This window comes from Desmodus rotundus, chromosome 5 (genome assembly GCF_022682495.2).
Source record: "Desmodus rotundus isolate HL8 chromosome 5, HLdesRot8A.1, whole genome shotgun sequence".
Taxonomy (NCBI): Eukaryota; Metazoa; Chordata; class Mammalia; order Chiroptera; family Phyllostomidae; genus Desmodus; species Desmodus rotundus.
The window spans coordinates 6,100,672-6,112,707 of NC_071391.1; the positions used below are offsets into that span (position 1 = coordinate 6,100,672).

The following is a 12,036-nucleotide window of genomic DNA, read 5'->3' on the forward strand; positions in this document are numbered from 1 at the left end:
AACAAAGTTTTAAACAATCTATCCCCTGGCCCCCGGAGCACTTGACACCCGTCTTACGGCCAAAAGAAGAGTCCTCCAAATGGCAACACCACCCAGAAAACAGAATAAAAAGCTGCCTGGGAAGCTTAGTCTTGATCATTTTTGCACCTGGATCAGGCTTTGCCTGAAGCTATGTAATTACAAGAGCCTAAAATTCCTGTTCTGCTGAAGCCAGTTTAGGCTGGGTTTTCTCTAACTTGTAACCGAGAGAATTATAAATGATACACAGCAGAACTGTCCAGACACACACCCAAGGTGATTGCCACCCCCCCCCCCACGCTGCTCGCACCAAAAGCCAAAGACGGTCCCCTCTTACCAAGAAGGGTGGGTCCCAGGCCCCACTGGCTGTCTGTCTGACCCCCCAAGGCCTCAGCCCCCCACACCCACTGACTGATACACACACACGCCACAGACAGCACTGGGTGGATTTTTATTTTAACGTCGAAGGCACAGCCCCCCAGATGACCGAGGTGGTGACTGTGGCTGCCTAGCCCAGCCCCCCGAGGCCCAGCTCCAACCCCCAAGGTGCAGCAGAGCCAAAGGGGAGAGGTGGGTAATAAGGGGGCCTCCCCTTTTAGGGGGTCACCTACCTCCTTCCTTAGCCCCAATAGGGAAGAAGCAGGTGACATAAAGTGAGGCAATAATGCTTCAGAGGGTCCCTTAGGGCCTCTCCCTGAACACCGCCCCCCCAACACAGGTCTTTGGTGGATGTAATTGCACAGACAATCCATAAAGTGACGGCTTGAGGGGTGCCCCTTCCCAAGAGCAGAGCCTCAGGGGAGGACAGGGGAGAGGTCCCAGTTTCTCCCTGTGGCAACTCAGTGCTTAGAAACGGGGAGGAGCCCTTCCCTGCTGGCGGAGCCCCCTGGAGAAGCGCCTTCCGCCAGTAGAGGCAGTCCTAGCAAGGGGCCCCCACAGCCCACTCCGCGGCAGGCCCCCCCTCCCTGCATCTCTAACTCTATCTAGTAAGACATAAAAAATTCTCTGCTTATAAAAATACTTCTGCTCTGTCTGGGAGTGCGGGGTGGGGAGGGAAGGGCAATCCCTGGGGATGGGGCGGAGGGATGATGCTGGAAGCCAGGTCACAGCCCCTAGAGGGAAGGGGGGTAACAGTGGGGGAGGGGTGCTAGGAGGAGGGCAGGGGACCGTTGGCTCGGCGGGGGGCTCCCTTGGAGCCTGGGGCCTTGCCGGGGGCAGCGGGCACAGGGGAGACAAGGCGGGAGGTGGCTGCGCTACGCAGCTTCTGTTTCCGCCGCTTGGCCAGCGGCGCGTTCTCCACACTCTTTAGGAAGAAGCCTTCGCGTTTGCCCCGGTTGAACGCCTGGCAGAAAATAGAGCGTGAGTACCCCCAACACCCGCCCGGCCTCGACTTCTAGATCCTAGCTTTGGCTCCCATCCTGGACCCTCCCCCCATGTCACTAGGTCAAGGCCAACAGGTCCTTGGCCTCCGGCCCCCAGCATTCTGAAAGGTCAAGCCCCCAACCCGCCAGAGACCGGGCCTCGGCTCACCTCACCTTCCTGAGCTTTGAGGACTTCGCCTCGGGGAGACCCGGCTTCTCCAGGCTCTATCCACACCCCACACCCCCCCACAGGCCCCGCCCCTCACCATGAAGGTGGCGTTGAGCCCAGAGCGCACAGCCAGTCCGGAGGACTCCAGCACGTCCGGTGTCCGGAGCGGGGGCGAGGAGCGCGCGCTGCCGTCCTGCAGCCACGAGCTGTCCCGCAGCCCCTCGAGCTTCAGCCTCTTCGCCGGGTCCACAGTCAGGAGCCCTGGAAGTGGGGCGGGGCAGTATTGGGGCAGGCCGTGCGCGGAGGCTGCCCCCAGAGAGACCCTAACAGCCCTGCACGGCTCCCGGACCAGCATCCTCACCAGGACACCGGGCCCAGTGACGATCCCTATCCCAACACGACCCCGTGGCCTCCCGCTCCCCAAACAGGATCTGTGACTCCGGCTCCCCACCTCGGACAAGCTCCTTGGCTTCCTCAGACACGTTCTGCCAGGCTTCCCCATCAAGGGAGAAGCGCCCCTCGCGGATCTTGCACATGATCTCGGCCGCCTGGCTCTGCCCGCCTTGGCCCGAGGCTCCCTGGAAGGGAACCTGTCCCGACAGCATCATGTACTGGGGGATGGGGGGAAAAGTGAGACCGGCCCAAGCTGTGGGCCCAAGGAGGCCAGGAGGCTGACTTCTCAGCCCACCCCCAGGACTATTCACCCTCTGCTCTCCAGCCTCAGTAACTCCTGAGGCCCATTGGCCATGACCCTGACCTCCAACCCAGAATACTCGGACGCCCTGACCCCAGCATCAGAGAGACCCTGCCTCCGTATTACAACCTCTGACGCCAGCCTCATACCAAACCCTGCTATGCCCACCAACTTGACCCCTGCCTCCGGTGCCCCTGTTGCCCCTCATCAGGAAGACCTCTGACCTCAGGCTCAGGCGACCCTGAACCCTCCTTGGGGACCCCATTCCATACCAGAATGACGCCCAGGCTCCAGAGATCGCAGGACTCGTCGTAGCCCTGCTGCGCCAGCAGCTCGGGGGCCGCGTACTGCAACGTGAAGCAGGGTGTCTGCATGGGCTCCGCGGGGCTTTGCGGGCGTAGCCGCGCGAACCCGAAATCGATGATCTTCACCGGGGCTCCCGGCGTGTCATCGGCATATAGGATATTCTGTAAGGGCAGACGGCCATCAGAGACTGGCCTTGCGCGCAGCAGCACTCCCCTGCCACCGGGGCCCTGCGCCCACCTCCGGCTTGAGGTCGCGGTGCACCACGCCCGCCTCCTCGTGCATGAAGCTCACGGCGGACACAAGGCTTCGCAGGATCTGGCTCGCTTCCGACTCACTGAAGTGCCGCTTCTTGCGGATGTGCTCCAACAGCTCCCCACCCTGCAACAGCTCCAGTACCAGGTACGTGTGCAGCTGTGGGAAGCGGGACTGGTCACCATCACAAGCCAGGCCCCGCCCCACAGGCACCGACAAGCCCCGCCCCTAGAGTCAGGTCTCAGAAGGGTGAGAGCCCCGACCTCAAGACAACCCACAAGAACCACCCCTACTGCCTTCCAGGTCCCCGTCCCTTTGGTCACCTCAAATCCTACAACCCTCCACGCCCTCCTCAAATTCCGTTTCCTGTGGCCGTCCTCAGATCCGCCTTCCGGTCCTCCAGCCTTACTCTCCTCAAATCCCATCACCTTGACCTCCCAGGTCCCTTCAGGCCCCTCCCACGACTCCCTCAGACCCCGCCCCCTGCCGCCTTCCAGCCCCTCCCACCCCGCCTCCGCGGCTCCTGCATCCCTGCGGTGCACTATTGCCCAGAAAGGCATCACCTACCTGGTCCTGATGAACCTCGTGCAGCTTCACGACGTTGGGATGCGACTGGCACAGCCGCAGGGCTGCCACTTCGCGCTGAGTGTTCGCCTCCAGCCTGGGAGCAGGGCAAAAGGTGTCAAAATGGAAGACCTCCAGCCCTGCTCTCCCAGACCCTGCTTCTCCAGGCCCAGCCACCCAGGGCCCATGCACCCCAATCTGGCCCACCTGCGGCTAAGGATCTTGACCGCGAACTCCTGCCCGCCCTGGCGCTGGCGGCAACGTCGACACACGGAGAAGCTGCCCTGGCCCAGCGCAGGCTCCCGCAGGTCCAACTCATACTGCTGGAAGAAGGGCGAGTCCTGGGGGTAAAGAGGGCGTGTCAGAGGTCCTACCTGGGAGTCTGGGCGCCAGACCTCACCCCATCTCTGAGAGGTTCCAGATTCCACCAAGGTCATACGAGGGCACCTGGTACAGCCCCTTCAGGAATCCCTGGCCCTGCACTCCCAAGTCAACTTCTCCCCACCCTGGCCCAACCCACCTGCATCATGGCGCTCCTAGCCACCGAGGCCCTGCCTGGCCGGTCTCCAGCACCAGGTGCTTCCAGCACATCGGTCATCACAGCGTTATTGTGGTCAAACAAGATGGACGGTGCAACAAAGGAGTATCCCTGGTTGGGGAGGGAGGTGGGTAAGGGGTGGGCAGGCACGGGGGCTAGAGGTGCAGGTGGATCCCTGGAAGGGTCAGACCTGGTGGGGAGGAGGGCAGGCAGAGGGCAGACCCCGGACTCGGGGTCAGTGGGACCTGCTGCTTCTGCACCCTGGTACATCCAGGACCTGGTACACCCAGGACCTGGTACACACAGGACCTGGTACACCCAGGACCTGGTACACACAGGACCTGGTACACACAGGACCTGGTACACCCAGGACCTGGTACACACAGGACCTGGTACACCCAGGACCTGGTACACACAGGACCTGGTACACCCAGGACCTGGTACACACAGGACCTGGTACACACAGGACCTGGTACACCCAGGACCTGGTACACCCAGGACCTGGTACACACAGGACCTGGTACACCCAGGACCTGGTACACACAGGACCTGGTACACCCAGGACCTGGTACACCCAGGACCTGGTACACCCAGGACCTGGTACACACAGGACCTGGTACACCCAGGACCTGGTACACACAGGACCTGGTACACACAGCTTGTTCTATGATCACTTGGGGTCACATCTGTCTCTCACCAGCCTATGACCCCACCTTTCTCATCACAGTAACACCCCCCAAATGCCAAGGGCACTGCCTGGCACAATAAAGTGGCCCAGAAAATGGCAGGCAAATGCATGAAAGGACTGTGACCTGGCATCACACCTGCTTAACTGATGAAAATGCAAATGTGCCTACTGAGAACAACAAAAATCTTTATTCCTTCCTTGCAAATCAAACTTTGGCCTCCTCTACAAGGGGGCTACTGAAGAAAAGTAACAGAAACCAGAGTTAATACTCTGCCTTTCCAAAGGATCCATGTCCTGCGCTTCAAGGGATTCACAAAGGTAATTTAAACAGTGTGTATTCTCCTAAAAATGCAGCTTCACCGTGCGTCTGCAGGCAAGCTCCATGCAGGTGGGATTTTTGCCTGTTAGGTTCACTGATACATCCTCAGTGCCCAGGTCTGTGCCCAGCACATTGTAGGCACTCAACACGTATTTCTGAGTCATGAAATGAATGAGTGAATGAGAGTCACCATTCATTCACAAGAAAGAACTTTCTCAGACCTGTGAGACAACGGATCGAGCAACATTCAGGCACAGAGCTGTCACTTGTGAGAGCTTCACAGAGGCAGACTGACCCATTCATACTTGATATTGGCCTATTTTTATTTAATAATTATAGACCGTGTCCTACAGACCCAGCCCCCACACTGGGCCTAGGGACACAAATTAAACACGGTTCCTGCCCTCCAGGTGCTTCCGACCAGAGGAGGCAGTCTCAGGGGAGCTGTCGGGACACAAGCTGACCAGCTGCTCCGAAGAAGGTGCTGTGTGCAGAGGGCTGGCGTGCTGGGAAGGTGCAGCCCAGGGCCCCAGGGGTGGGGAAGACTTCCCACAGGGGCAGTCCTGGACAGCGAGGCTAGAAAGTATACTGGGAGCTTGCTGGGCGAGCAACAGTGGGGGGACACGCCAGGTGGAGGGAACTGGTGTGCAGAGGTACAGAAGTATGTTGTGCAACCTCTGAGCACTCTGTTGCTGCTAAACCACCATGTGGGACAAGAGTGAGCACGGAGGCTAGGACTCAGAGCAAGGACCACCACGGAGGGCCTGAGACGCTGAGCAAAGGAGGTTAGCCTTGTCTAACAGGCCTGCACTTCTAAAATTGGAGGGAGGGGCCCTGTACCCCCCGAATGTGATATGGTGTGCCACCGGGCCCACGAAGCCACAGTATAAACACGGCACCTCTTCCTAGGTATCTCCTTAAGCAAGTGAATGATTTAAAACAATATTTTTACACAACAATAAGGAGATATGATGGAGTAGAAGGGACATTAGTGTAGGATTTAAGGATAAACCATGAAGCTCAAAGCCGAGCCCTGCCAGGGTGGTCTCCATGACTACACAGGGTGCATGGCCTACACAGTGCCCAAGGGTCAGCCAGGCCTGAGGCTGGCTCCCCCACATCGGGGGCTCCATGAACTCTCACTCACCTGGAAGATGCGAGAGTCTCCAGATGGGGGGCTGCCTGCAGGTGAGTAGACAGGCTCCAGTCGAGTAAACTCTTCTGCAAAGTTGCTCACATCCAGCTCTGAACGGATCTGGGGTCGGAATGGAGCTGGAATCTTCCTTGCAGCCAGAGCAGACCAATCTAGACCCTGGAAAAAAGAAACGAAACTGGGGGTCAAAGGGCAGGAAGTGGAAACCCCTCTCCACTCAAGCCGCCCTCACTGAGCAGCTCCTCAGTGAGATAAGAGTGTATCTGGCATTCGGGAGGGAGGTGTTCATCTTGCCTCCCCAGCTTCTATATCCCTCCTTCCAAGAGCCCAAACCCCATTTCCCTTGAAGAATCACCCTCCACCACACTGAGTCATTCTGGGACTTTTAATAGAATTAGCTTGCAAAACAAGCAAATATATTCCCCCTATTATACTTAAATCTTATAGGATGTGTGCCTGGAATTGCTGGGGACAACCTCAGGGTCTAGTGATGAAGTCCCTGTGCAGAAAAGCAGGACCAAGAGACAAAGAAAGAGATTCCTAATGACAGAGGTTCAGCACCTGGATGCAGCCTTGCCTGAAGTCAGACCACTTTTCCTTCAACTTTTCTCTTATGGAAGCTAAAACACACCCTTTTATGTTTAAGCTAGTGTGGCAGAGCCTGTTCGTTGCCTGTCCAACATTCATTTTCTCTGTCTTAGTTCTACATCCCCAATTTTATTCCAGGAACTAATGTGCAAACTAAGACAATGTTTTACAAAGTTCCTTATAGTTAGGGATGACCAATAACTTGCAAGCAAATATTGTGAGATAGGAATCAAGGTAAAGATCCTCAAGAGGAAGGTAAACAGTTGGCAAGTGTCCTTTTGGCCCCTCCCCTCCTTCTTCCCCTGGATATTAGCCTGGATGGCAAGTGCTCCAGCAGTCATCTTGAACCATGAGGCAACCCTGGAGATGGTGGCTCCATGCTCAAAATGGAGGCACATTTTTAAAAAAAGAAGAAGCTGAAGATACCACAGCAGCCCTAGGCTGCCAACCTCTAGATTTCTTTTATGTAAGAAAGTAAATAAATAAGTAACCCTCTATCTTGTTTAGACCACCATTCATTCCAATACCTGTTAGCAGTCAAACTATTCCATGGATATCACCATTGTGAGTCACATTTTTTTGTCACTTGAAGCCAAGAAGCCTGACCTAGACTTGAAGGCCCCAGTTCTGCCACCAGGGGCCTCAGCATCGCCAGAGAGGCGGTCTTGAGAGAAGGGAGAACACAGAGAAAACGCCCCTTCTGCGCATCAAGCCTCGAAGACCTTGGGGCCTCTTAGGTAGGACTGCTGGTCAACCCACAGCCAGCACTCAGGGCCCAGCATGCACCCAAGGGGGGGTGGAGGAATTCACGGAAGGAAACTGACACTGCTCAGCCACTTCCCCCACAAAGTGACATCTTCACCACAGATTCAGATTCTGTCTGAGAAAGCGTGTCCAAGGGCCCTTCTAGGCAGGTACTTGCAGGGGAGACTCAGGGAGATGACACTCGCCATAGGGTCACAGCGTGCCTGGCCCACGGCAAATGGGTGCCTTTGTCACAAGGTCAGACAAGTGGCAAATCCGATGCCCGCGTGTAACCAGGACGTAGCAGTGAAGGGCATGGGCCTTTGAGTCACCCAGATGGAGGGTTGAATCTGCGCTCCACCACTTCCACACTGGGTGGTTTGGGGCCACCTCCCTGAACCTCAGTTTCCTCATCTGTAAAGATGGGGATGACGGGGGTGGCTCTGAGGGTCACATGAAATACTGCAAGCCAAGGGCCGGCACACAGCGGGTGTCTGCTGTTAGAGGACCCTGCGAGGCAATGACATGGGCCGTGCACAGCGCCCGGGCCAGAGAGGCTCACAAGGAGAAAAAGTGACTCCGCACTGCACTCTGCCCTGTGTACGCTCTTCGCAAGTCAACAAACCCTGCGTGGCCGGCTGGCCGTCCACCTGAATTACAGGCACACAGACCGCACAGGGACAGAGAGCAACACGTCTGGGTGGCTGCTGAGAGGGTAAGCGTGGCTCTTAGTACTGACCTGGGCTGAGGGGAAACCTGGGGTCGGTGCCCAGCTCTACGCATTTACTGTACAATCTTGGGTGGGTCACCTCCCTTCTCTGAACCTGTCCAACGAAAAGACTGATGAATCCATTCTCAAGTCCCTGGCAGTCCAGGCAGTCGATGAACCTAGAATTTTCCCCCCAGAAACACGTCTTACGAGTTTCACTAGCGATGGATGAGAAGATAGGCCTGCTTTCTTGATCTGGGGTTTTTCTAAATCAAGTGAAATCAGCCAGTCTCAGAGCATCCTTCCAGAGCAGCAGCCTAGACCAGGCATGTGCAGAGAGATGTGGGGGGCAGCTCAGAGGCCTCACCTGGAAGAAGGGGTGGTTCTTGACTTCCTGCGCCCCCTGAGGCCCCGCACCGAGCCGCTTCTTGGGGTCCTTGCAAAGTAGCCGCTGCAGCAGGTCCTGCGCCACGGGCCCGATCCGAGGGGGGAAGGGAGGGGAGCACTTCAGGATCCGTCTGGGAGGATTTGGGGGGCGTCAGGGGCAGCGAGCCCCCCCACAGCCCTGCCCAGCCACCTCAGCTGCCCTCCGCATCCAGCCCCACTCACCGGGACACCTCTGCCTGCGTGTTCCTCTCGCCCTCCAGTGTGAAGGGCGAAGCCCCCGTCAGCAGCTCAAAGATCAGGATGCCCAGGCTCCACCAGTCCACAGCCTGCCAGGGCCAAGCCGAGGTGAAGGCCTACAGTCACCTGGGCCCCACCCCGCCACCACCCCCGACTCCCCTGCCCACCCACCTTGCCATGGCCCGACTTGCTGCGGATGATTTCGGGGGCCATGTACTCAATCGTGCCACAGAAGGAGAAGGTCCGCTCTTTCTGCGGGGAGCAAGAAGACCGATTTTGGTCACCGAGCGGCTCCCAAGGCTCCAAGGAGGATTCACTATGGGAACTTCGTGAAGGCAGGGCCTGCGGCTATTTACCTCTGCACCCCGAGAAACACACAGAGCCAGGCTTGGAGGAGGAGGAGGAGACAGAAAGAAGATGACTGGCGGGGGGCTCAGAATGCCGAGGTCGCCCTCACTCACCTCCTCTGTCAGGAACTCCTTGCTGAGCCCGAAGTCCGTGAGGACGATGTGGCCCTCAGAGTCGAGCAGCACGTTCTCCAGCTTCAGGTCTCGGTAGATGATGCCCAGCTGGCAGGAGCAAGAGGGGGCTCTGAGGACCCCTGCCCCAACACCCTCAGCTCCCGGCGTCACTGCTCAGGACAAGGGGGTCTCCAGTGCAGGAGTGGGCCCGGAGCGGGCTGAGCCACTGGATAGGAAAGGCCATTTACAAGGCAAAAGCAAGGAAGGTGGACTCCCCGGGGAGCAGACCCCAAGGTCCCAGAGAGAGGAAAGCCCGTGTGAAGAGCCCCATTTCAAAAAGGCTTTGGAAGCCAAGGCACAAGTTCTCGGTTTGAGGAAGTTCTGTGAACATGGCCCCAGGAGGCAACCCCGAGCTCCCCGAGAGCAAGGCTCCTTGAAGGAGGCACCAGGGAAGGAGACCCCACCGGCCAGTGCTGAGGCCTTCCTCCCAGGAGGCCTGGGGAAGCAGCTGCGGTCCCCATTACCCCCAGGAAACCCAGGGAGAGAGACCCTGAAGAAGGCCCAGACCCAGCGCCCATGGCAACGGGCATGCAGCCAGGTCCTCACCCACCTGGTGCAGGTGTTCGAGAGCCAGCACGATCTCGCCTGCATACACGCGCACCTCGGCCTCCTTGAAGTGCTGGCGCTGGTAGAGGTGGGTGAACATCTCGCCACCATTCACATAGTCTGGGAGGCAGAGTGGAGGTTGGGAAGCATCCCCCATGGGTGGCCCCAGTGGCCTCCTGGCCCCCAAGCTTGGCGGGTGCCTGCCCTTACCCAGGATGAGGTGCAGCTTGGCATCGGTCTGGAAAGCGTAGTGCAGCGTGACCAGGAAGGGCGCCTGGCGCACCAGCTCCAGCACCGAGCGCTCGGTGCGCGTGTGCTCCCGCGTCTTGGCTCGCTGCACCAGCGCTGCCTTGCGTAGCACCTTCATGGCATACAGCTTCCCCGAGTCGTGCCCGCCCGCCTTCCGCACCAGGAACACTTTCCCGTAGGCTGTGGAAGCAAGGAGTGGGCACAGAGTAGGCCGTGAGCAGGAGGGAGGTGCAGACTGGTGGGTGTGGGCGTGACGCCAACCCAGGAGGCTGTGCAAATGGGAGAAAGGAGCTGGGGTGAGAGGAAGGTGTGCAAAAAGTTGGCAGAGCCTTCGAAGGAATGGTGTGCATGCGTAGCACCAAGAGGGCGCTCAGCAAAACCAGGGAGGGGGTGTGCAAACCAGGCTGGGGGGCCATGCAACTCCATGAGGCCTGCAGTGTGAGGTGGGGGCGGGGTACCTGCGAACCTGTGGAAGATCAGACAGACTGGATGCAAATCCAAGGAAGGGAGGCAGAGGTGCATGCGGACAGGGGAGGGATGTGCAAACCTGAGCTCGGAGTTTGCAGAGCGGGGGAGAGGGCTGTCATATCAGAGCGAGGACAGGAGCTGTGCAAACCGCCTGGGAGGGCTGCAAGCCCCCAAGGGTGCTGACAAACCCGGGAGGCCCTTGCGGGGAGAAGCAGCCCTGAGAGTGGGCATGCAAACCCTCCAGGGCGGGTGGGGCTGTCAAGGCAGGCTGTGCCAGGAAAGGGTGGGGGGCATTGCCTGTCGCCTGGCCCAGAACCAAGCGGGTGTGCCGGCAGGAGGCCCAGGGCACGGTGCGTGGGACATGTGCCCGGTGGGTGGGGGTCCTCACCTCCCGTGCCCAGCACCTTGAGCAGCTCGAAGTTCTCCACGCTCACCTTCTCCTCATGCCCGGTCAGGTTGGCTGTGGGCACAGGGGGCAAATGAGCCCAGCCAGTGCATGACCCCTCCCTGCGGCCCGGGCTGCCGTCACCCCTCCCTGCAGTCTCCGGCTGCCCCTGCCCCACCTTCAGTGATCTGCAGCTCCACCGAGCAGCCCTCGTCCTCTTCCTCGTCCCCCATGACGGGCTGGTCGCTGGGGCCCGCGCTGCTTGGCTCCGGACGGCGCCGGTTACATGGCGGCTACGGCCGGGGCGGGCGCTTCCTGGTGCCGCCTCCGGGTCGAGTCGGGCGCCGGCACCGCCTCCCAGCTCCCCCGGCTCCCCGCCCTGCGCGGCCTGAGTCAGGCGCTGGAACGTGACAGCGCGGCTGCGAGTGGGCGGGCAGGGATGGGCGGTCGCACGCGGGTGCACGGGGCGGACCGCAGGACACTTCCGAAGGCTTTGGAACACCCCTTGGGAACCATGCCTGGGGTCCGTGGACAACCTCCAGCCCCAGCTGGGCAGTCACTCTCAAGCCAGGCGTCTGCCCCTGGGATGCCTGCTGAAGCCCGTGGCGCTGAGACATGGAGCCTGTGCCCCCAGAGGGGCCCACACAGGTGCTCTAGAGCCTGCCCACCCAGGGTGCCATCCCTAAGCGCAGCCCAGCACCTTATTCTTAGCCACCAGTGAAAGTGAGGGGTTTCGTAAAACTCAGTGCCCACCAGCTTTTTTTTGATCACTCCTTGAAGGCTGCAAGTAGGGGAGGGCTTTAAAGTCCCCTTGACAGATTAGCAGCCTGCGGCCACACCACTGTCCTTGTCCAGTGGCTGCCAACACGAGGCCGTCCAGCCCGTCACTCAAGGTGGCCCATAGCTCTTGGTGCTAGGCAGCCTAAGAGGGTGTTTGGGTTCCGGAAGCCACACAGCCCAACTGGGACCCTCTCCCATGGGAAAGAGCCTGTTAGACAGGTGGGGGGGGGGCGTCTAGGAGCTCAGTTGCCCTGCTGACCAAAGCCCTGCGTCTGGACTCCCCCTACCCGGGGAGCACCTACAGGAGGCACTGAGAGGGTGCTGGAGCCAAGTCCCACCAAGTGGCAGGGAGAGGTACGG

General features: G+C 59.2%; 1 protein-coding gene across 4 annotated transcripts; it reads right to left on the reverse strand.

The window, feature by feature from the left end:
• Nucleotides 1-444: 444 nt before the first annotated feature.
• Nucleotides 445-11,226, reverse strand: RPS6KA4 (ribosomal protein S6 kinase A4). 4 transcript variants are annotated; one of them, XM_045183498.3, is made up of 17 exons: nt 11,075-11,226; nt 10,900-10,971; nt 10,005-10,223; nt 9,799-9,914; nt 9,189-9,296; nt 8,899-8,979; nt 8,713-8,816; nt 8,471-8,621; nt 6,057-6,221; nt 3,885-4,013; nt 3,572-3,705; nt 3,368-3,461; nt 2,786-2,959; nt 2,515-2,709; nt 2,000-2,138; nt 1,646-1,809; nt 445-1,360 (listed from the first exon to the last, which is right to left on the reverse strand). In XM_045183498.3, exons 1-17 carry the CDS (start codon nt 11,127-11,129, stop codon nt 1,166-1,168), a joined length of 2,295 nt encoding a protein of 764 aa, XP_045039433.2. In that variant the 5' UTR covers nt 11,130-11,226; the 3' UTR covers nt 445-1,165. The 4 variants fall into 4 exon arrangements, with proteins under 4 accessions (XP_045039433.2, XP_045039432.2, XP_045039434.2 ...); XM_045183497.3 differs by having other exon boundaries at nt 2,000-2,159; XM_045183499.3 differs by having other exon boundaries at nt 2,000-2,159; nt 10,946-10,971; nt 11,075-11,210.
• Between the last annotated feature and the right edge of the window lie 810 nt (nt 11,227-12,036).

Excerpts from the sequence above, each read along its gene's own strand:
- RPS6KA4 (XM_045183497.3), bottom strand. The coding sequence starts at position 11,129 with ATGGGGGACGAGGAAGAGGACGAGGGCTGCTCGGTGGAGCTGCAGATC. Across the intron at positions 8,817-8,898 it reads GCAAGTCGGGCCATGGCAAG|GCTGTGGACTGGTGGAGCCT; the intron begins GTGGGTGGGCAG and ends TGGCCCTGGCAG. Across the intron at positions 6,222-8,470 it reads AGAACCACCCCTTCTTCCAG|GGTCTAGATTGGTCTGCTCT; the intron begins GTGAGGCCTCTG and ends TCTTTTTTCCAG.